The sequence below is a fragment of the Grampus griseus genome (assembly GCF_964374135.1).
Source record: "Grampus griseus genome assembly, chromosome: 5".
Taxonomy (NCBI): Eukaryota; Metazoa; Chordata; class Mammalia; order Artiodactyla; family Delphinidae; genus Grampus; species Grampus griseus.
Genome location: NC_138998.1, coordinates 128,599,980 through 128,625,289, shown reverse-complemented (window position 1 = coordinate 128,625,289; position 25,310 = coordinate 128,599,980). Strand labels below are relative to the sequence as shown.

Sequence of the window (25,310 nt, the reverse complement as noted above, 5' to 3'; positions counted from 1 at the left end):
ATGGAGACATGAACCTCAACTTTCAGATATCTGTGGGGATGAGGAGTAATTCACAGGGGCCTAATCATGACAAAATGGTTTCCATAAAATACCAGTATCTATAAGGTACTGTATATTGAATTGCTATTTGTCTCACAAGACCTTTCTCAAGGGGTTCTTCAAATACCTAACAATCCAAAATAAAGCTATCTGCCCTCCCTTAACTCATAAAGCCTACAGCGTTAACCCAGGTCTTAAATAGAGTTCGGAACTGAATGAGCCTTCAGGAACACTTGACCATGAATAACCACACTATAGTTTATTCCACAGGTATTCCATTTATTGCTGTGGCCCCAAATCATGTTTTAAACTTCCTTGCACTCCTGAGATGATAAGCTCTGTGCCTTCCAAGGAAGCTCGTGTGTGTGTGTGTGTGTGCGCGTGCGTGTGTACCATATACAACGCAAGAGCTGGAGTAGCTTGGAATTATCAGTAATTCTCATAATCTCTTCCATCTTCCAAATAAATGGAGGGGAGTGTTGATGCAAATGAAGACAAATACAGAAAAAAATTAGAACAATATGGAAATTACAGAATTAAATGTAAACTATTTACAGATCACTATTCAAAAGAATAGAAAATTTATACCTAAGCAATATGAAAACTTAGGCAGTATATTTTAACAAAGAAAGTAAGATAATGAGATAGTGGAATGTATAAATGCATATGTAATATATACCATATATATGGCTTATTACTGAATCAAGAAGCTGAAGAATAAAGGAAAAGACAAAATCATGAACACTTTCAAATGAAAATTCAGTCCTCATTATCTAAAATATAATTGCAATTTAAAATTGAATGTATATATAAAAAGGCTTATAAAAATATAGTAGGAAGAGTTTTCTGATCTGAATTTAATATGAAAAGAGCATTTGCACTCTAAGTTTTCTAGAAAAGATAAGAGTAATTGGCAGTTCTTTCATAAATAAAGCAGAGAAGGTATGTGATTTATCCCAAGGCTGTCCCCTGCAAAGGAATGTTGGATCAGGTATTAAAACTTACATACAAGAAAAAAGCAAAACAATGTCTACTGAAGTTAAGTCGTTGAAGGCAATGGAAAAAATGAGTAGAGTCTTAGGGTGATCTAGTCACCCCTCGGCCTAGTGGGTCTTGAGGACTTGTTCTTAAGTGGCCAGAGTTCCTTAGGCAAATGTTGTCATTGATACTAATCTTCTTTCTTCCCTACTGAAATCAGCCAAAGGATCTTGAGGCAATGTCTTACATCAGTTGGGTAAGATCTCTTTTTCCTCTACAGCTGCCTCAGTGCCTCCAAAGGTTTTCCTATAGTGAATTGGGCTCCTTTCAACTACCAAACTGAAGTCCCAGGATCATCAATACCAGTTTCCTACCTAAAGAGAAAGAATCCTCCCTATGCTATTTGAACCCCAGGAGTTTTGAATAGCTTTAGGACATATTTTCTCAGCACTCTCTGCTGGTGGGTGTGCTTTCTTTCCCTGCAGAAATCGAAGATATCCACCTACGAGAAGATGTGGGCTTTCATGAGTAGCAGGCAGCAGACTGCCCTGGTCAAAAACAGTGATGAGGGCATCCAACGTGTGCTCACCACTGACTATGCCTTGCTGATGGAGTCCACCAACATTGAGTATGTGACGCAGAGAAACTGTAACCTCACTCAGATCGGGGGCCTCATTGACTCCAAAGGTTATGGAGTGGGAACACCTATAGGTAAGAGAGGCAAGGCAGTAGCAAAGACTGAGATGGGCAATGTCAGTTACAAAGTATAGAAAGGAATGGTCTCAGAGATATCTACTCTACATTCTGAGAAAGTCTACAATGTCTTCAGTGGACTAATAAATAAGGGAAATGACAGTACAGATCATAGGCATGCTCTGAATTGAAGATTCCAAGATATTTAACCTAATAAACTTTTAACTCATTGTTTCTTTCAAGTTCTACCATTGCATATACATTTGAGTACATAGATTTTATTTTACCCTAAATATTGTTAAAAGAATATCTTCCTAATTAACACTCTTCTCATTATTTTCTTCAGTTCCTATATATGCCTGTATAGTTTTTTCTATCTTAAATTATATTAGAATACAACAAAATTAACTATACATATAGATGACAAAGTTAAAGAGCTAGTGTTCTATGTAAATAGATAGAAAAGCAAAACTATATCTGTCAGAAGAAAAAGGATTAAGATTAAATTATAATTTGCTCAGGCAATATGTCAGATTCAATCATTAATAAAATCTCCAAATATTCCTAGTCCTTGATTTTGTACCACTGCTCAATCTAAGGATATTATTACCTTGTAGGCATACAGACCCACACAGCTAGTTCTTCTTGCATGTCTGGGATATAGAACTATATTCTGTATTCAAGGGACAATGACCTCCCTATAGAAAACTCTCTATTTCCCTCACTACAGAAACTGTATTGTATAAGGTTCTGATATGGTAGCAATCTGCTCTTCTCAAGTGAGTCATCAGTAATTTTCTGATAAGCATTCCCAAGGGGAGGAATTGGAGGCCATCTTAGACCACTGGGTTAGTCCAGTAAGAAATCATAGTTACAGTTAAATCAGATAATTAAGGACCCAAGGTATATTATTATTTTCACCTGTTGAAAGGGATTATCCAGTTCCCTCAACACTAGACAGGGATCGCAAACTCAAATGCTTACAGAAGCCAAGCAGGTATAATTGAATAAAGCTTGTTTGTTTGAAGAAGCAGTAGGGAATGGTAGCAAGTATGGAGAATTAGAGACAACATACTCATCTAAAGGGGGCAAATGCCTTTCAGGTCAGTAGCTGTGGGAATTAGAGCCCAACATTATCAGATCTTCTATTTTTCATGAAAAAAAATCAGATTTTACATGAATACTCCTGATGGCTTAATTTGGCAATAAATTTACTTTTTAAAAAAGAATATGTAGCCCATATTCAACTTTTGATCAATACTAATTTGATTAACCAGGTAAAGAAGGTCAACTCTCTCTACCTTTGAACATGAATACATAACTAATTTGACTCCATGTAATCTATCTGATGCTAGAAATATATGCTATAAAGAAATTAACTTATATCAATTGGGTAAAATCTCCTTTTCCTCTAAATAAGTTGTTATGTATGTCCTCTAAATAAATCTTCAGAATGATTGGGCTAGGCAACCTGTAACTACCTTCTTGCCCCTTTATTTCCAATAATTTTTCCTGATGAAAATGCCAGTATTGCAAATGAAGTGTACATTTTTTTCTCAAGTGGTAAGCTCTCCTAAAACTAAGTCGGTGTGCTCTGCAGAGAACTCAGTGTGATTGTTAGACACTAACTAAAAGGTTACTATGCTTCTTTTTGATTTGAGAAACAATGTCCTATCTCCCTAACCAGGCTTTATCACCTCATTTTATTTATTTTTTTTTATAACCCTCCTTCCACCACTTCACAATAGCTCACAAGCAACAACTCTTCTCCTTTTTTTTTTTTTTTTAAGACTGGAGAAAGAAGCTAGACATGTTATTTTTTAATATCCCATCACTGCTGATTTTAGTTAAATGAACCATGAGTCAGACAAGAACACCAGGATTGGGTGCCTTTTCCTGAATCTTTTCCAAATCAAGACCTTATGATTGATTGTAATATATTTTGTGTCTTAGAAAAAACAACTATAGTTTCTTAATGGAACCATCTTTAGATTAAATTATAAAGTTGAAAACTGTACTTTTACCATTCCATCCTCAGCTCCATCTCCACCACCTTTTAATTCCCCTCTTTGCCCACCAAATTTCCAGTCTGGTAGTAACGATAGAAAATTACAATGTGTACCACTTCTTCTGAGAATATTTACACTATAATATGAGACTTTTAATAGGCATTTCTTCTACTGAATGAAATACAACTCTAAAGTTAAAATATTGGAATATTGGTGAGGAATGGGGAAGCATCAAGGGGTCCTTTCAGAAACACTCCTAAATTAATGCAGCACTTTAAAAATGACTCTGACTCCATGTGAATGAGGCTGACCCTGTGATGAGTATCACTATATTTTATATAATATGATATTAAGAGATTTGAATATTCCAGTTCAGTCTACATTTTGCCAACGTCATGCATTCTCTGACATACAAATTCCAAAGTTGAAGAGTTTTTCCCCCTCCCTAGATGAAAAGAAATACACTCCAGGAATTTTTCATAGTGGTTATAAACCTGTCATCCTTTTAAAACTAAAACAATGAAGGAATAATTGGAACAGATGGCAGACCTCAGAGAGAATACATCCATTGGGAATACAGCTGTTGGATAAATTTGTGAGATGTTTCTTCTATGATGAATTGACTCTTTAAGAAAGATCAGCTGCTATTCAGGAAGATCCGTGATATACATATGTATTTTTTTCAAGTGACTTGTAATAAATCACTTCCAATGTCATTCAGTCCATTTAAGCAACAACAACAAAAAAAATTGAAGCTAAAATATATTCAAATATAAACAATTCTCCACATACTTCTGGTCTTGCCCTGACTCCCTTAAGGCTTAAAATTCCTTCTCACAGTCAAAGATTGGCAAAGTTGCTCAGTCACAACACAAAATCGAAGACTTTGTTTCTTAGAGACTCTCAGGACAGAAGCTCTGGAAATGTGCCTCCTGAGGGACTTAAAATAAAACTTGAAGAGAACGAGAGCAGTTAAGGCTTAAACAGGTTACCAGGAGGCTGGAAATTACCTTCCTTAGAGACCCACCTTAAACAGAGAAACAATCCCCATCTGCCTGAAATATTTTAGGTATTGTACAGCCTGAAGGCAAAAGGAAAGCATCAGTCAGCATTTACTGAGTACCCACTGTGTATACTGCTATGATTATTGCTGCAAATGTTACCCTATGGATCATTCTCACACTCTTCAAAGCACTTTCTCGTACATTAAAGCAAAGCTCTCTTGATTCACTTAATTGTTCACATATTATTGTTAATGGTGCTAATTTTGACACTAACCATTATTCTGAAGTTGTTTAAGCAAGCAGCCAATATCTTTTAATTTGGCTGTCAAGAGCCATTTTCTCACCAAAAATCCATACTTTTAATTGATACGCCACAATCTAATGCCAAAACATTTTGCTCTTCTTTTACACTTGATCTTGAGGGACTGACAATGACTTTAGGAAGTCTTGGGAGGAATGGGGAAAATGACACATGTCACAATATTAATCTTCTGCTTTTCTAACCATGCCCTAGAACATAAGGTATACGGGGGAGGGGGGAGATGACATGGGGGTGAAGGGAGAAACTTTAATGAAAATAACACTAAGAGAGAAGTTAGGAGAATTGAGTTAAATTCTTGGCTCTACCAGCAACTATTACTTTCACCCATATCTTCACATCCTCAATTTCTTCAATTCTAAAAATAAGTAGACTGGGACTATATGGTTCCTAAGATCTCTTCTGGTTCTAAGATGCCACATTTTTCTATTTGCTACTTTTTTTGCATTTTTCTATTTCCACCAAGAAGAACGTTAAAGTTTACAAACAGAAAGAGCTAGAATGTATTGCTTTCCTACTAAGTAGAAGAAACACTTACAAAAATCCTTAGTGTCCAAGGAGAAATTAGGGAAAGAAATCTTACCATCTTTTTTTTTAAATTTCTTCTGTTGCTTTAATTAACATAGGAATCCAGTGTTGGACAAGCTGTGGCTGCAGGACCATGTTGATGCTCTCTAGCCCTAACATAATTAAAAGTTCAAAGGCATTACTAGAAAATAGAGTATAAATAATATCATTAAAGTGCTTGCAAATTTTCTAAACCTAGCTGAATGTTGTTTAAATTATTCAAAACCTACTCATAAGAGTATCTTAATAGGTGTATTAGTCAGTATAGACAAATTACTATAACCAACATCTGCAAATTTTTAGTGGTCAACACAATACATATTTATTTCTTGAACTTGTCATGGTCCAACAGTGGGTTGAAACAGAGATTCTGCTTCATGCAGTCATCCTTGGACCCAATCCCTTTCTAACTGGTGGTTCCAGTATTCCTAGTGACTTAAAATCCTTTCCCCCATGCTGAGTATTTGAGGAAAGAGAGGGAAAGAGTAGAGGATCATGTTGGGAGGATTTATGAGACAGGACTGGAAATAGTCATACATCACTTTAGCTCCCAATGGCTAGTAATCGGTCAATCACCACAATGAATTGTAAAGGAGACTAGGAAATGTCTAGCTACTCCCATAGGAAGAAGAGGAAATGGTACTGGTGATCATTTAGCCAGGCTGTCAAAATATTAGACATCCAAAAACCTAGAAAAAGTGGAATCTAAACAATGAAATTCCCTAATGTGGGAAAAGATTCATAAAAAACTCACCAGAAGCAGCGGGATGTCATGGAATTCCCAGCTCAGCTTTCCCTTGTTTAAAAGGAACAGACAGTGTGGCTAAGAGTTAATCTCAACATGTCAGCCTTTTGCTGTCCAATTATTTAGATCCTTCAAAATATAGGATTGCCCTTTGCCAGTCAAATTATGGATTGGGGTTTTCCAACAGCCATAAAGTAGTTACCCCTAAGACAGTAATCCTTCTTCACATCTTCTTCAGCCTTTGGGTGACCAATATCCAAATTACCTCACTTACAGGCTCTCCTTACCGGGATAAAATTACTATTGCTATTCTTCAATTACAAGAAGAGGGGAAACTGCATATGATGAAAGAGAAATGGTGGCGGGGAAATGGCTGCCCTGAGGAAGATAACAAAGAGGCCAGTGCTCTGGGAGTAGAAAATATTGGGGGTATCTTCATTGTTCTGGCTGCTGGACTGGTCCTTTCTGTATTTGTAGCCATTGGAGAATTTATATACAAATCACGGAAAAACAACGATATTGAGCAGGTGAGTCATCTCTTTCTAGGACCGGGTGGTTTTTGGTTTGTATTATCTGTCTTAAGTTTGGGAGTTTAAAGGATGCTTGCCCTTTTTTTGTAACAGTCTATTGAACTAGATGCCCAGAATGGCCATTTTTGAGTTAGAGCTAAGAGCTATTGAATCCCTGCCAGGTGCTGCTGGTACTGTAGCCGCATCATTTATTAATGAGAAGAAGGAAGCACCTTATACACTAAATTCAATTATCACTATTTGGAATGACAGTGCAAAAATTCCAAACTCAGTTAATTTCTTTAACAGTTATTTACCCTTAAGATAGAAACCCTAGATAGAACAAGGAAGAAGTAAATCCAAAATTGGAAAATATATAAAAAGATCTTTGAGAGAAATGTTACATCTCCTAAGTGTAGGTACTAAGCACATGTACTAATGCAAAGCAATTTAGATAAAGATATAAATGTAATATTTTGAAACTGAGCATTTACCTCTATCAAAGTACATTTTGTAAAAGAATAATTCACAAAAATATTTGCCAGAAAAATGATGAACAGTACAGAATGATGATAAAATATATTAAAGAATCTATTTTTCCAAATTTTAGGATTATCGTTGATTTCAACAGTCAACCATTTTTTGCCTGTTACTTTTAGTTTTGATGAAAATCACATCAAGAGCTTACACTATTCTGAATAAGATGACGGTGATTAAAGATAATTCCTTCATAGGCATATGAGAATAAACAAAACACAAAGCTCATGCCCATTATAGAGTATTTGGTTACCCAAACAATTTAAAAGTATTGTTAGAATTTTGAAACTATGAACTATTAATAACAGGCCTACTTTAATGCTCAGCTATCAATGTCTTAAAATTCTTAATAATTTTAGAAAAAGGGGCTCTACATTTCCATTTTGTTCTGGACCCCACAAATAATGTAGTCAGTTTTCATTAATAATCTCATACGAGTCCCACTTCCTTTAAGTCGAAACTCTCCTTAAGTTCCCAGAGATGGGGATGATTGATTATAACCTGGCTTCATCCTGAAATTTTTCCCAAAATTACAAGGCAATTGTGAGAACATTAAGCACCATTTTCAGAGACCTTGTTAGAGAAAACTGTCTAAGTAAAAGGGAGAATGGACTGATCTGCTTTAACTTTCGATTTGCTCTTGAGGTGTCTTGTTTTATGCAAATAATTTGAAAACTAAAAGCTTGTATATGTTATGCTTTAATGTGCTTCTCATAATTGCCAGCTTCATTTGATTTAAATTTTCATTTAAACGCCCATTTTTGCTTCTGATTTATTCATTTTTTCTATATTTTTCTCATTTCTTTTGCATGCAAGCCTTTTTGTTTCTTTTATGGACTGCAGTGTAAGCAAACCCATCCAACCAGCTCCACTTCCGGAACCACTTTATCTACGGATTTAGAATGTGGCAAATTAATTCGAGAGGAGAGAGGGATTCGGACACAGTCCTCAATTCACACTGTGTAATCATTAAAAAAAAAAATAAGTTGTGCCAAGTAGAAACTGCTTCTGCTAATTGGTGGTGTTGATGATGTCTGTATCTACTAAGCATAAATAGCCATAATCCCTATCCTTGTTTTAAGATAGCAAACCTCATGTACTCTGAACATTGAATTCAATGCACTGGAGACACATGTGCATTTTATATTGAAACAGCAGCATATTAGGCGTATACAGATTCCAAGATATGTGTGTTTACAGGAATTGTCTATACCATCAAGAGAATGGTTATCTTAGTTGTATTTTCATGTATTAAAAATAAGCACCTCTTGACTCATGCAAAAGTAGATTCAGACTTTCAACAGTGCAAAGCATGAAAACAAAACGATATTTGGAGGAATTCTTTTCATCTTTGTGAACCTTTTTTTCTCCTCTTTTCTTCTCCCTGTACCATACACTCTGTAGATCCACACTTTCCAAGTACCCAAAGCCCCATCTTTTTATAATAACTCCTTAACAATGTTAATTTTTCATTCAAATTGAGTCTACTATTTGAAATATACTATTTACACTGAGATTCCAAGAAGTCTTAGATTTTAAAGATTCAAAAAAGTGACCCAGAAAATGAAAACTAAACTTGAAACCTCTGGTGTCATGGAAGAAGAGCATTAGCTAAGGTGAACATCACTCAGGAAGACACAACAGAGTCAAAAATGATCCCTGCAGAGAAATTCATTACCATCAAGCTCTCAAGTAACATTTACTTGTAGAGCTTAACAATCTTCTGTAGGTTCAGATAGGTAGTATGCTCAGAATCTTTAAGGAACTGTGATTCTTTTTTCAAGTTATAGATTATATTTTGCAAGCTCCAAGCACAGTCCTAAGGTAGAAATTAATGCCTAGCATCTTCTATTTTCCACTCACTCACCCTCATTCTTTGCACTGAAGAACATCTTTTCACAAGATGTTATTTCATTCCTGTCCTAAGAGAGTGGTTGTTTTTGTAGCAATCTTTTCTGAGCCTCGACACTTTCACACTCATTCCTCTGGATTCTTTGCCATTTTCAATTCATTCCAAGTATACTGGGGAGAAGGACAAGGAGGAAAAAATAAATAGACGAAAGAATTTCCACACACATTAGTTACGGATCTTTGTAGATTTATTTCCCACCTGCATTCAAAATGCTGTAAATAATTTTCACTCTAACTGAGTTTGTGACATAGAAAGCCAACTACATACTTAATTTGTTGTGACAGGATGTCTGCTGTCCCTCTGAGCTCTTTCCCTCTTCACAGTGAATAGGGGAATTGAAGATGCCCTTCATCTTCCCTCAATATGGGATAAGTTGATCTTTGTTCTCCTTAATGGGGTTACCTTTTGACATGTGAAGTGATCCCCAAAAATATATTTCTCAGAAATAGAGATAGGCCATCTGTGCAATCATGTAGCATTTTGCCTTCTCTTTGCTTAGCTTTAAATGGGTTCCAATTTCTGAATCACGAGTCTCTTCAATCAACTCTAGATTTCTCCAGTAAAACATGTTCAGGAGAGTTGACTCTTGCCCTGATTGTTTCTCAGTTTTGGTTTCTTCTTTAAATAAATATACTTTTAAGGAAATGTTTATAAATTACACTGACATTTATTAGCTGTTATTGGGGTAAAAGCAACATACTGTTTGCCTTAGATCAGAGTTCACATCCTCATAATCAAAAACATGAGATGGGGCTTCCCTGGTGGCACAGTGGTTGAGAGTCCGCCTGACGATGCAGGGGACACGGGTTCGTGCCCCGGTCCAGAAAGATATCACATGCCGCGGAGCGGCTGGGCCCATGAGCCTTGGCCACTGAGCCTGCACGTCCGGAGCCTGTGCCCCGCAACGGGAGAGGCCACAACAGTGAGAGGCCCACGTACCGCAAAAAAAAAAAAAACCCATCAGATGTTGAAATAAATATTACATAATTCATTGATTCTATATATAGAAACCACAAATTACATAAATTTATATTCCCAAGGACTCTTTAATAAATCAAAAATGCTACCCAAAAAGTTCAATGGTGATTGATGAGGTATAGATGATCAGGGTTAATGGTAACAAAACTTGTCTTTCTATAGAGAGTATCCTTTAAAAGTGTCATTCAGAGGTTTGGATAAAATTAATATTTATGGACTACTTTGTATACTACCTAATTCTGATAGTTACATATTATTTTATGGTTTCAAAGTGTTTTAACATACAGTACAGTAAGTCCCCTACATACGAACCTTCAATTTGAGAACTTTCAAAGATGCAAACGTGCGTTCTCATGTCCAGTCATGTAAGTTAATTCCCGTATCCGGCGTACATTGTCACGTGCGTACATTCTCTACAAGTGGTTGTGATTTTGTGGACTTTGCTGTACAGTACTGTATAGAGTACAGTAGTATAGTGTCTTTATTTCAAGCCCAGGTTGTCCAGAAGCAAGCATAAAAGCAGCGGTGATGTAGTTGGTACTACTGTACTTTTCAAGGTACTGTACTGTAAGATTAAAAACATTTATTTTCTGTGTTTGTTTGTTTTTTATGTATTATTTGTGTAAAAAGTAAACCTATTACAGTACAGTACTATATAGCCGATTGGATACATAGGCTAACTTTTTTGGACTTATGAACAAATTGGACTTATGAACACGATCTTGGAAGGAACTCCTTTGTATGTAGGGGACTTACTGTATTACATTTAATCCTTTCCACAATTTTATTTCAGCCTTACTAACAGGTGACTCCAAAATAGATATCAGAGTCAATGACCCAGAGTCCTAGACTTAGAATCAAAAGAGAATTTTCTAAATCAGCCAAATTTAGGTTCAAGTTCTAGTGGAGTCACTTGCTGAATGTCTGTAGACAAATAACTGAATTTCTCAGAGCCTTAGTTTTTTAATATGTAATAGGGGGATATAGTTTCTAGGTCATAAGGTTGTGTTGAAGGAGTATTTTTCAAACTGGTTTTCATTGGCAAGTGTTACTCAAATAAGATTTTGGGCTTCCCTGGTGGCGCAGTGGTTGAGAGTCCACCTGCCGATGCAGTGGACACAGGTTTGTGCCCCCGTCCGGGAGGATCCCACATGCCGCCGAGTGGCTGGGCTCGTGAGCCATGGCCGCTGAGCCTGTGCGTCCGGAGCCTGTGCTGCGCAGCGGGAGAGGCCACAGCAGTGAGAGGCCCGTGTACCGCAAAAAAATAAAATAAAATAAAATAAGATTTTCATGGTCGAGTAACCCATGGAGCACCAGGACAAACGCCTCTTTACTGCATGACATTTCAGTATGTTTAAGATGTTACAATACACTGAGAATTTTCAACAAGAAGGAAAAGTATCCAGTACTTCCCAAACCTGTTAGATCACAGAATCTTTTTTCCTCCAAAGCATATTGACAGACCAATTTTCTACAGGGAACACTTGTATGATAATGTGTATCTTATCCAGTGATAATGAACAAAACACCTAATACCATGCCTAGCACAGAGTTGCCATTCAATAAACAATAACATTTATTATCGGGGATTTTTTTTTCTGAAACTTCTCTGAACCTCAATTTCCTCATTTGAAAAATGAAGGTAATATACTGACTTACATTTGCTTTGATAATTAAATAAAATAATGGCATAGAAAATTAAATCATTTATAAGAGGCCTGTTAATAAATATTGGTTAACAGATGTTAGTTCCTTATAGAGGAATTAAGTATTGCTCTCTGGTAACATGAGCAATAAATACAATTTATCACATACCTTAAAAGAGAGTTGGTTTGGAAAACAGGTTTTTCAATTTAGAGGTTCAAACTATCTCTAAGACCATTTTCCCTCTCACAAGCATTAAAAATCAATGGCAAGTTCACTGCACCCAAGAGAAGGATCCAAAATGGCAATCTATGAAGACATACAGTGGAAGGTATGAACCTCAACTCTAGAAATTTTAATTTCATTCATCTGGAGTGGGGGCAGAACAATAGCAGTTTTTAAGGTACTCTGTTGATTCTAGTGGGTAGTAATGACCTAAAGCATACTCTTCTGTGTATAATTGGCACTCAATAAGTTGTTGCTATTTACTGAGTGATTCTAGAGGCAGGATCATTAATTTCAAGCAAGATATACAGCATATATTTAGCATCAAATATTTAATAAACCCTCTCTAAGGAGAATTCAAGAAGAATCTGTGAACATCTTTGAGATGGAAATGTCATTATATTCAATTGATAATCTTCCTGTTCAGCCATAAGTGGTAGGCCTACTCAAGATACTCAAGTAGGTAGTTTTCTGCTCTCTCTCTCTGTGCTTTCTTCCTCCCTTGAGAAATCCGCCATTCATTTCAGACCCTGAGTTTCTTATACTTTCCTCTTTCTCCTTTTATATAATATATGCTCTCAGACAACCAATTCTTGCCATCAAGTAAATGACCACTAAGACCACAGTGACCCCAAAAGGAGCCATTGCACTTTAAGTGAATTTAGGAAAAAAAAGCGTCTTGAACATAAAAGAAAAATTTTCAAACTCTATTTTTTTATGTCACTGGTTTTTGGACTTCAGTGTACATCTGAATTACCTGGGGAAATTATTTAAAATACAGATTATTGGCTGTAACTCCAGAGGTCCCTCCTTAGTAAGTGTAGTCCAGGAATTGGAATTTTTAACTAAACCTGAAAATGAATGCTTAAAACTAGTTGTGCACATTGATTTGCATAAAAATTAGCTTAAATATAGCAGGGTTTTTTTTCTAAAATTAGGTCATGTACATGACTTTTCATTAAAATTATCTTCAATACAGGATTTTTTTAAAATAGTTTTTCTTACATGAGTTTTCTCCCAACAATCCTAAATACCATTGTTTTACTGAAAAGTAGTTGGTAAACATGAGTTTTTATTAAAATTAACTTGAATACAGCAGTGTGACTTCAAATTAGGTGGTAAGTGTGAGTTTTTATTAACACTGGCAGATTATCTGTGGATTATACTCTGAGAAATGTTTAAATTTAGGAAGAGAGCAGAGAGGTATGAAAAGATTGAAAAATACATCAACAACTATGGAGCATGTAATGTCTAATTTGTTTCTTAACAATGCTGTATAACCTAATGTAGTAAGGGAAAAACTATAGCTTATTTTGTTTTAGACTAAAATTATAAATTGAATTATTTTAAAGTTTTTCCAGCAAAATTAGAACTACCTGAAGAATACATGTTGGATAGAGATTGTGCCCTTAGGAAAATCAACTGGATTATATGATTATAAACCAATCCAAGGAAAATTATTTCTAAATACCTCACTGCATTTGCCTAGCACTATATTATGTTCTATATGAGCCATCTGTGGAAAAGCAGAAAAATAATGGGTCCCAATTAGTTTCAAAGCCCATGACCCTTATACCCTAAGGTCTACTTCCTAGTAAGCAATTTAAAAGTAGCCTGAACAGCCTTGAAAAGCAAAAGGAAAGCAAAACATTCTTACTTCCTACACTATTTTCTGCTCACCTCACTGTACCAAGTGGCATTATTAATTAATTCTTATTGATAATGAAAAAATTCTGCTCGATGCTGCAGTTTTAACTTGCCTTTAGGAACCATCTCATTATGCTTCTCACAGTTATGGAATTTTATGTCCAGATGCACAAGCATATTAAAATCATTTTTGCTTTCAAAATCCTTTCCACAGAGACTGGTATCATGGAAAATGGGATTCTCCTTTAAATTTTCAAAGAAATTTTCTTTGCAAAGAGAAAGGCATTCTTGTGATAGAAAACCAACATTACAAATGTTTTATGTAGTTTCAGCACCCTGCAGAATCTAAGCTTAATAGTTGTCAGCCCAAACATGGCTAATTGGCCGTACTGCACAGCAATGATTTTCCACATTACAATGTATACATCCAAATACACACAAAAATAATGAGTAAAACCAGAGTGATGTAAAGAAGTTACTGTAGTTCTCCTTAGTGATTAAAATTTTTAATTTAGCTTACCCAGAATTTTTTGTCTTTTTTCAACTGGAGGGTTCTGACTTAAAATATTAAAATATTCCAATTTTCCAACTTCAAAAACGAATGTTCTCTTGATCACTTAGACTTTACCAACCATAAGAACTAAAAAACTACTGTCTATAGATAGCCTGCTCTCATTTAGTATTTATCTTTCCTCACGGTCACTTGGCACATTATCAAATATCCAAGTGTCCTTGGCTTTATTTCTTCTGTAGTCTGATTAACTTATTTAGCAAATGATTTGGAAAAGTCTCTCTAATCAGGTTATTTCTGTAATTGTGCAAAGAGGCTTTTCTTTGCCTGGAAACCCAAACATTCATTAATTAACAGAGAGCCCAGAAAGCAATTAACATCCATTTAGAAATAACTTTTCAAATGTTCAAGTTGGCACCACCATGTAAACCAAACTCTGAAAGACGTTTGTGGCCCAATGGAAAGGTGACTTGGGAATCACAAGCCAAGAATCCAAGTCTCTGTACTGCTGCCGAATGGCTATGTGTCTTTAGGCAAGTCATTGTACTTCCCTCATCCTCAGTTCTGTCATCTGTGGAAAGAGGGGGTTGCAGTTAAAATTCTTTTCCAACCACGGTATTTTTTAATTCTAGTAGAAAGTGGGAAGAAAGTTAAAATGTAGAAGCCATGAAAAAAAAACTTGGAGAATTTATGTGTATTTATATATATATATATATATATATATATATATATATATATATATACACACACACACACACACACAAACACTTAAGCATATATGTATATACATTAACATATTTGTATATATTATATTATATATATATATTTATTAAGATTGTGTGGTTATGTTGAACACATTAATTTCTTATGGTAATAAACAGAATTACCTTGCCCTGCCAATACTTAGGATAGAATGCCTGGCTCTGGATATAGAGAAAAACAGCTATCATGGCATCAAAGACTGAGAGGGCTCCCATCCAATAAATCATAACCAAATCATTACAAACACAGTGAAGATTTCTGAAGTAGAATAATTTTTGACTTTGGTGAGCCTATAGACTAGGTATAAAAAAGTGGGAGGATAAACTTAAGAGCTAGTCGAAGCTATGAAACCAATTAATCACAATTCCAGAACGAGGGAGCTCAATGGGGCTGGAGTGCTCTGGAAACTATTCTGTAAGTGGAACTTAAATAATTCTGCTAAAGAGAGACAAAGGGAAACAAAGGAAAAGGATGATGTGCTTTTATTCTCCATTGATTTTACCCCTACCTTCCTCCACCATCAAGCATCAAGATTTTTATATGCATTGCTTCCAAGCTAGAGATGACTCAAACTCCTAGCTTTTCAATTTTAAGTGGATTTTACAAACTTGTAGCACAGACAAAAATCTTAAAAACCATGGCTTTCAATCTCAACAGCTAAGTGCTTCGTTAAATAAGTTAGTTGTTTTCATTCAAAAAGTTTATCTCTAATTAGCAAAAGCTAAAACCCAGAGGGTCAAGGTTGAGGAAATATACATAATAATGTTCTCCTACCTCTTTTTCCAATCCCTGACCCATTTTTGACCACTAGGAAAGAAAGAAAATATTAAAGGGAAATCATTAAGCTTAAATGCTAGCTGAATCCCTGAGAAGGCCTAATGACCATCCCTGAGCCAAGTCCTAACTTAGAGGGACAGGAAAATGGAAACCTCAGAAAATTTCAGGGTGGATCCTGAACAGAAAGTGCCATTGTTGTGTTCACAGTTTGTAACCCAGGAGATGGCAAGACTTGTAGAGATATCATACATCCAACTGTCTCCTGAATGGTAGAATATCAATGTCTAGGCAGTGATCCTTTGAACAGCTTCATAGAGTCTTGCTTAACTCCAGAGCATTCCAGGGAAAGTATCTAAAAATTCATGGCCTTTCCCAACAAAGAGCTTTGTGCAAGGGCTGAGAGAACCAGTGGATTGGAAGACTTGAGGCTGGAAGGGAAAAGATTCAAAGTGTAGACCTGACATGGAGACCATGGTGAGACCACAGGCATCTCAGAGGATGCAGCAGAGATAGCAGCATCCATGGCCTGGCAGGATGTCACACCCCAGGGGGAATCAAAAGGATAGAGGGTGGCCATGGACAAGCTGCTCCCACTATCACCAATGCCAAGACCCTCTATCGACCTCTCCTAAGCCCAGACACCCCTGGAAAAGAAAAAAGGAGAAGAGAGATGATAAGAGGCATGTATTAACTGAGCCATTAACCAAATGAAAACTTAGTTTTAAACCAAAAGTGAGTTACCTTGAGTTGACAAGATCCACTAGCAGATGGGGACCGATAAGCTACGGTGAATTCTGTTATTTTTTTAACGGCATCGCATAGTTTTTTTGTTTTCTGTATACCTGGGTTTGTAGCTTGAGAAAAAAGTGTATCCACTACACGTGGGTATAAGCTGGTACCCCAAGGACTCCCTGTGCTATGTCCACAGGTACTATGGGGATCTGAAAACCTACATCAGAGTCAATTTACCTCTAAGGCAGAGCCATTCTCTGCATGAAACAAGGCATGCAAAGAATTTATTGGAATTTTATTTTTATGGCCCTAACTCAGCCTCTGAGTTGCCAGAAGGACCAGGCCCTCTCCTCTGTGAAGTGAGGGAACGCCAGTCCCCATGGTACTAACTCAGGCTATCAGAACAGAGTCTGGTCACGTTCATATGAGACCAAATCCAAAGGAAGCATGCAGGCTCCTAGCTTCAAGAGGGGCTGATGCAGGCTTTGGAGGTGTAAGGAAGACAAAGAAAAGCTAGAGGGCTGGAGAAGAAAGTTACATTGGCCTCTGGCTATGACTCCAGAGAGGAGAAGACACTGTGGGCACTTTGGTTTGGCATGCAGACCAACATTTCTGCCACTTTTAGGCAAAGAGAGTTGCTTCCCCTTGGGTATGTGAGCCCACCTGAAGTTTATCCTCACTGCAGAAACAACTGTCTGTTCTTTGGCCATCAGGCTTGAATGGGATACCCATCTGCCACTTCTGTGCCCTTTCTGGGGCAGCTGCTCTTGAGACAATTCAGAGGCCATGGGAGACAGAGGACAGTTCTCCACTCAAGTGACTGCTTCCTCTGAGAGTCTAGAACAGAGAGTGGACACAATTTCCCTGTGTTCTTAGGTCCCCTCACCTCCCGGGCTATTTTCCTTGTCCCACCTCTTGGGAGTTTAACCCCAGAAGTGGCAAGTGAGGGAAGATTAACCCCAGAAGTGGCAAGTGAGGGAGCCCTTCTCAGGTATTCCTCAGCGTCTAGGATGTGTCATCACCTGGTTGGACATTTCTCCTTGAAAGCAGACACTGAACAGTCCTATCTTCACCACTATGCCCAGTCCTATATGCTGGATCCTGAAGGCTCTAAGGCAAATTTACAATTCAAAGCACTATCTTTTTTCTTCTTTCAAACACCTGGCTGTTGTAATTAATTGCTTCAAAGATGGCAATAGCTTCCATAGGTCTATACAGGTTTATTTAAAAACTCAAAGCTGCAAATTTACCTCTTTTTTTTTTCTCTGTGTCATCCTACCCTGTGGGCAATGCATATAAAAGCTCCTGTTGCAACTGTAAAAATAGAAAAAAGAGTTGAGATTCAGAAGAATTGGAAAAAGTACATAGATCAACATCAAAATGTTCTGCCTCAGTGTTAACTTCACATTTCAAAGTTTTCTATGAAATTATCACTAATGTTAGAAGAGAATAAATTTTCCTATACCCTAAGAGCTTGGGGGTATAGCGCTGGACAGCCACCCCAAGTGAAAAATGTAAGAATTCTTTAAAAAATATGTATATATATATATATATATATATATAGAGAGAGAGAGAGAGAGAGAGAGAGAGAGAGAGAAAGAGAGAGAGAGAGAGAGAATAACATTCAACATTATAGTTACATTTAATTTAATGGAAGAAAAAGTTTTCTAAATAAAATCTTTAAATAAAAATGAACCCAAGAAAGATGATCCTTGTGTATCTGGCCCCATCAAGTAAACTTGTGCCCCTCATAGATATATTTTTTGGTTTAAAGACCTCAGATAGGAAAACAAAGAATTCTAGGGCATGCCTTCATGCAAAGAATTAGAAGCTTAAATATAGAATCTGAGAGAGCTAAAATGTCAGCATCAAGCCTTAGGTGTGGGAACAAAAATGAAATAGGGAAGAAAAGAGGTGAAAGGACATAAAGATGGTGAAAACACGGCGTTAAAAGGAGCCAGGAAAAATCAGTTAGGGATGTCTATGTGCTATAGCCAAAGGAAGGCAAGACAGGGCTGTAGGGAGTGGTTACCAATGAAGAGCCAGTTTAAAGCATCAGCAGGGAAATGGTCTGTGAAAGGAAGACCATTGGGTCTGGGTCACAGGTGAGGATAAGCGTGGGAAACACACTTTGACATTTTTGTTCAGTGTTGAAATTTCCTCCACCTGAGATTTTTAGCACAGACTTAGGAGATGAGAATCAGCTTCCTCATTAGCTACTGGGTACAATTCATCATAACCACTATTCTGAAAGCTAATATGGTGACTAACTCTCTCTCTCTCAGATCCATTTTTTAAAAATCCTAAGGATGGTTACATGAAAGATGACCAGGGATTCTGAATAAACCCAGAAAGTTGGTAAAACCAGAGTAAATGATGCCTAAATTCTGAGTTCTGGAACAGGAGAACTGCACACAAAGATGGTGCCTGTATAGTTACTCCAAGACTCCCCTTCCTTATTCCTTCCTGTAATTAATGCAGGATGATTAAAGTCTGATCTCTGTTCTTAGATTATCAATTATCCTGTGAAGAAGTAAAACACTTGTGCAGATAGGTGACCAGACTGTCCAAAGCCTTCAGGTAGCAAACATACGAGTAGGATTCTTCATTGAGACACTGTCTCCGCACAGCTACGGCAATAATTTGACAAAACCAAGGAAATAATAGTAATAGTAGTAATAATCGCATTATTTCTCAGCAACCTAACCCCTCTGTATTTACTGATATTCTATATTTTACTGAGAATGGTCTTTACAAAGACTTTAAATCACAGCCTGCCTTTAAGTTAAAGTAGATCTATACATAAAATGAAAGATTTTTATACCTATAAAATGACATTAATGTTATCTATATCCTTCTTTTCTTCTAAGCATAAGGTGAAAATTTACTAGACAATGTCACAGATCACTTCAAATGTCTTTGAATAGGGAGTCTAATAAATTAAAGGGAGAAAACTGTAAAATCTGTATTATATTCTTGGCTAAGCCAGACCTTCTAAAAAATAATTTGTCAGCAAAACCCTTAAAATTACGTATTCAAAGTAGTTCTCCTAAATTTACCAGTGAATGAAAGCTCTGAATGCATAAATGTTAAATATACAACGAGAATCAATCTGATACTCACATCTTGATGCCAAGTTTGCAACCAGTATGAAAGCTTAGCCTCGGTTCTTTCAATATTGTAAACTACAATCAAATTCTAGCACACAACTTTTCCTACAACATAAAAAAAACATTCTCCACCCTAGACTTTTTTTTCCCTAAGGCAGCTTATTTTAAAACAAGAAGAACTTGATTAGCTCCCCCCAACATTTCCAGGGCAGTATTTGCAATAAAAGGATGAAGGTGTCAGGAGAGGAGAATAATTTATGTTCAGGTTCACTCTAGTACCAAGAAATCAAATATTTGGGGTTAATCCAAAGGAGATGTCATGCAGTCAGCAATTATAAAGAGAAACAAGCCAAAGAGGGATGTAAAACAAGGCAGGAGAAAGGAAAGAAAGGGGGCCTCGTGAGGGACACACCACAGGCACTGAAGAAGTGGAGAAGAGGGATGACATTCTGCAGAATAAAGAAGCAGGTCCTTTTCCTTTTAAAGCCAAGAGAGCTACAGTGTTAGTGGAAGTTTCAGCCACAGTCTCTAACAGACTAACTTCTATTTCTCAGTTTCCTTTCTTCTATGAGAGAAGTCACACACACACACAAACACACACACACACACACACACACACACACACACACCTCACTTTATGTTTGGATAGTGCCAGGAACAGCAAAACTGGCAGTCACATTGTTTACTACTGTAAATTCATTTATAAGTGAATTTTCCTATCAAACTTATCATCATGGGGATTCACTGTAAATGGGTCCTTATGCACAAAGATGATAATACTTTTAAATGGCAAGGAACTGCAGTTAGTTTCCATTCTCTTCTTATAGATGACCACCTATCATGCGCAAGATACAAGCTGTCATAAAGCCTATTATTACATAAACACCAAAACATGTTATGGGCTGTATAAAACAAATAATAATAGACACTGAAAACTCTATGCTTTAAACATGTATAGCGCCTACTTGAACTAAAACACTGGTATAAAAAGTTCAAAGGAATTGGTGCAGAGAAGGGCATGCAAAGGTTAAAATTAAAGAAGCATCAAATTGTCACTGTTTTTCCACTTCACTAAAAAAAAAATAGATAACGACAGATAAATAGATGATAGATAGATAGATGATAGATCAGCGAGTGCTGTAGACTTAAAATATTTCTAGTGATGTATAACATTTTATTTTAAAGAAAGAGAGTACTTACTATGTGCCAGGTATTATGCTAAGTGTTTTATGTATGTCAACTTGATGATTCTCATAATAGCTCTACGAAAAGGACTCTACTATTGTTTCCATTTTACAGATAAGAAAACTTGAGTCAAAGAGAAAATAAACACCTTGTTCAGTGTAACACAGCTACTAAGCAGCATAGCTGAAACTTCAACTCCAGCATTCTGACACCAGGAGCCAACTCATAACTATAATTCATGGTTATATATGTAGATCCACTAAAAATATGAATTCCATCCACCAGAGAAAAATGGGAGGACCTAGGATCCAAGCTACCAGGGGACTTTAGAGTTTGCAAAGCACTGGAGGATACTGCTGCAGTATCCTACCCCTAGCTTCCCTGCCTCTAGAGCAAAGCAGCTAGGTCGACATCATTATGCTTGATACTCTCTAATGAAGGAGTTTAGAAATTTAAACCTTCATGCTTTAAATATAGCTTTTCTGTGGCTGTATGAACATGAAGGGGTTCATGAAAACCAAGTCCAGAAGTGAAAATTGTGGAAAGCAACTATAATTTTGATCCTAGTTCAGAAGCTCAATCTTTATATGTTATATGTAGTTTTAGTTCTTAGATTATAATAGGCAAATTGATTAATGAATATGAGCCCTTCCCATGCCACTCTGTGCTGAAAGATGACCTTCACAGTTTCATTTCCTGTGGATATGAGAGTGTGTTACTTGCTCAAGTTCATGGCTTGTAGGGGCCTTAAAGGTCATCTTTCTTTGTGACTACAGCAAAAACTTGGAAGCAGAAAGGTCAGCCCCCATATCTTGTCATTTTCTTTTTGACAGTTGGAGACAAAGCAAGAATCAAAAAGAAATCACAGTTTGTGACCAAAGACAGAGAGACCAGACCACTGATAAAACTACATTTATATTCACTCTCACACAGGCAGCAAGAAATAAATACCCAGGATTAATCAAAAAAAAAAAAAGAAAGAAAGAAAAGAAGAAGAAGTTTGTTGTATTTTAAAGCAATAAAAAATTTGGAGGAGGATTTTGTTTTTAAAGAAAAAAACGATACATATTGTCAAGATAAGATCTATGACTGCCCCTTTACCCAAAAGAGGTTAAGGAAGGATTTCAAGTTGTGTTGTAAAACTGGTTGTGTCTTCCACATGAGTCACATCTAGAGACCCATTTTTGTCATTTCAGTGCAAAACAAAGTGAAGAGTCTAAAATCAAACATTTGAAAGTTCAAATAAAACAAAAAGATTATAATTTCTTAACATATTTTATGGGGAAAGAATCCACAGAAAGCACTTTATAATAATTTAATAAAAAGAATTAATGATGGTGTAGCAGATTTCAAGTGAAAGCAATTAAGTCTGGGGAGTCAGACAGGCTGAGTTCAAATGCAAGCTCTTTATCTTATGAGCCATATTTCTTAGGCAAGTTACCTAAATCTCTAATAGTAAATTTCCCCATCTATATAATGGGCATAATAACTCTTACTTTATAAGGCTGTTGTGAAGTTCATGTGTTAACAGCGTATGTAAAATCCTTGACACTCCTTCCTTCCCTCTCTCCTCTCCTTCCACTTTAATGAACTTTCTGAAACCAGAAATGTCCTGTGCAAAAACATTTTCTTCCATTCAGATAAATTTCTGAACAAAGTTTGCAAAACCCCAATACAACACTGTCTACCACAGTGACACTATAAAATATCCATTCCATCTTAGCAGCAACACAAATTTCACATCACATAATGTTACAAAAATTATATCTCATTCGTGACATACTTGCTGTAGCATTTTTTGAAGTATAATTCATGGAAAACATTTCTGAATTTTCCTTTGCGTGGTCTGACACCCTCTCAATTCACTGAAGCTACAACTTACCATTTGAAAGAAAATTAACATGTGTGACCTGAATTTTCATTTTTTCATACCATAGGAAAGTGGAAATTAAATTCAAATCCTATAAACACTTAGGTGCAAAAGAGACAAGAACTCATATGCAAACAGCTAGGTTTTTTTTAGAGGTGTATGTCTGGTAAGTGGATAATTTATACCTAGAATCTAAATTTGTAAGTCTGGTTTTCAAATCAAGTAGATAAATTAAAACTACTACTTATATCAAATACATCAGCTCTTTTATAGAACAAAACGGAGTGTAAATTTTCAAAAAAGAATGTTGCACATTGATACCCAAGGACCACAGAAGACATTCCATACTCTGCACACATGGGGCACCAATTTCTTCCTATCAGGCACTCACATCCTAAAGAAATCACCTGGTGACATGTTATCATTTGGCTTTCAACTATGTCTATTTTGTGAGTTAATGGTAAAGGAATAATGCTTGCACTTCCATAAACTTTACCAAAGCCTTTAGGTTTTTACAGAAAGTTTTAGGAGCAATCTCATCAAAAACAACACTACTTTGTAGAAATCTCTATACAAGCAGAAATTTGTCACTCAAAGATCTTATCTTGGCTGGAAGAAATGACAGCAAATTATGTCTTATTACACCATTTATATATTGTGCATGTGAACAGACATAGTGTAATTGTAATAGATATGTATGCATATATATGCCATCTGCATATGCATAACATTTTATAATCATAATTCCATTTTTGTTTTGTATTATGCCATCATCTTTGCTGTGCAGTTCAGTACCATATTATTTTCATTTCAACCACAGCTGCATCATTGCTGCTGCCAGATCTCTCTGTTTTTTTGGAGAAAATATACAATTTAAAATTGTTTTTTTTTTCTTTTTTTTTTATCAGAAAGGAAAGTCATCAAGAATTAGATTTTATTTTAGGAACAAAGTAAGGTTTCATGGGAGAAAAAAACAAAGCCTTGGTGTAGAGAAGGTTTGTTCATTTTCTATAGCATTACTGAAGTGTCCGTATGCCTTGATAATCCTATCAATGTTTGGATCATCTCACTGGGGGAAATGACTTAATTTAACTCTATTTTGGTGTCTCCACAAAGGTAAGTTGTCTATTTTGAGAGCCTACCTGGGTAGTTTTATGCTACTTCATTTGTGAATAAAACCCCAAAGTTTGCCCAGCTCACTTGTCGAATCAGTTTCCACAAGTAGAAAAGGTGGGGGTGGGGGGCAGTGGGTGGAGGAGGTGGTGTGGGAACCGGCTGGGGATTTACCTGTGGCACAGTTGTCGTAGACCAATATTTCATAATCATAAAAACCTAGGCAAGAGACAGATCAACGAACCACGGAGATAGTGGGTTAAACTGATGCTCTATTATTTCATGTTCTCTAGTGTCTCTCTTTCAATGCCATCATGGAAGAACTGGGAATCTCACTCAAAAATCAGAAAAAGCTAAAGAAAAAGTCAAGAACTAAGGGGAAATCTTCCTTCACAAGTATCCTCACTTGTCATCAAAGACGAACTCAGAGAAAAGAGAGTGTGGCTTGAGCCAGGAAAACACCTGTAGGAAGCTTGCAGGAAGAAAAACACATGCTCGCTACAGGTTTTTGGAGAAAGGATTTCTGACACCTGTGCTATGTGTTTCCATATATCTATATACATAACTCGATTATGCATACAGATATAAGAAATACAAAAGTTTCAAAAGCTCACATAGACCGAGATTACTTGGGAAGCAGCACGGATTCTTTTGAAATTAATTTGTATGTTCACTTATTTCACCTTTTCTCTTTCATCCCAATAAATTGCTGTGTGTTCTTTCTAAATAATAATAAAACAACAGGGGTTTTTTTCCAGAATAATTTTGAGTGTTGGTTTGTTCCCCATTACTTGCTCTTATTCACAATGTTTGGTTTCCAAGTGTCATCAGCTGTCTACTTTGCTATTTTGATGAATCCTCTTACATTTTCAGCCTGATAGAACAATTTCTGACTGAGTTCAAAAAATTCTTTTAGTTTATACCAAATACCTAGTGATTATAGTAAAATGAAACCATTCATTTTTGTGTTTTAAAATCTAATTTTATAAATAGTTTAATTTGTACTTGGAACATCTGTGAATATAAAAGGATACTAAAGAGGGAAAATTCATTCAAAAAAATAAAAGTGTCCACCACATTTGAGGCACCATTCTAGGTTCTGGGGATACCACAGTAAGGAAGAGGGATGTGGTCCCTGCCCTTGCATATATTATAATAAAATGAAAAAAAAAATTCTATTACCCAAAGGAGGATTAAGCACTTCCTCAATGGAGGTCAGAAGCTGCGGGAACATGCAGTAGTATTGAACCTGGGATGGGACAAGGAAGTCTTCCTGGAGGAAGGTACAGCTAAGATCTGAAGGAGGGTGAGTTAATCTAGTGCAGAGAGAGACATCAGATGGAGAAGGCAAGCATTCCAGTTGAGGAAGTAGTTATTCTAAGGCACTGCAATAAGAGAGAAATAGGGCCAGAATGATGGAGGAAAAAGGAGTTTGGTAGCTAAA

At 36.4% G+C, this 25,310-nt stretch overlaps 1 protein-coding gene across 12 annotated transcripts in view; it reads left to right on the top strand.

The window, feature by feature from the left end:
- The window catches only part of GRIK1 (glutamate ionotropic receptor kainate type subunit 1), a gene marked incomplete at both ends in the record, with an annotated part of 423,407 nt that extends 399,092 nt beyond the window's left edge, over positions 1-24,315 (top strand). For 4 of the 12 annotated variants that reach the window (XM_082654750.1, XM_082654760.1, XM_082654756.1 and 1 more), the window contains 3 exons: positions 1,503-1,728; positions 6,631-6,881; positions 24,160-24,315. In XM_082654750.1, the coding sequence (XP_082510876.1) occupies positions 1,503-1,728; positions 6,631-6,881; positions 24,160-24,315 (633 nt within the window). Of the gene's footprint in view, positions 1-1,502; positions 1,729-6,630; positions 6,882-8,216; positions 8,367-23,661; positions 23,749-24,159 lie in introns of those variants that run through there. The other 8 variants (XM_082654751.1, XM_082654758.1, XM_082654757.1 and 5 more) reach the window with 3 other exon arrangements.
- Between the last annotated feature and the right edge of the window lie 995 nt (positions 24,316-25,310).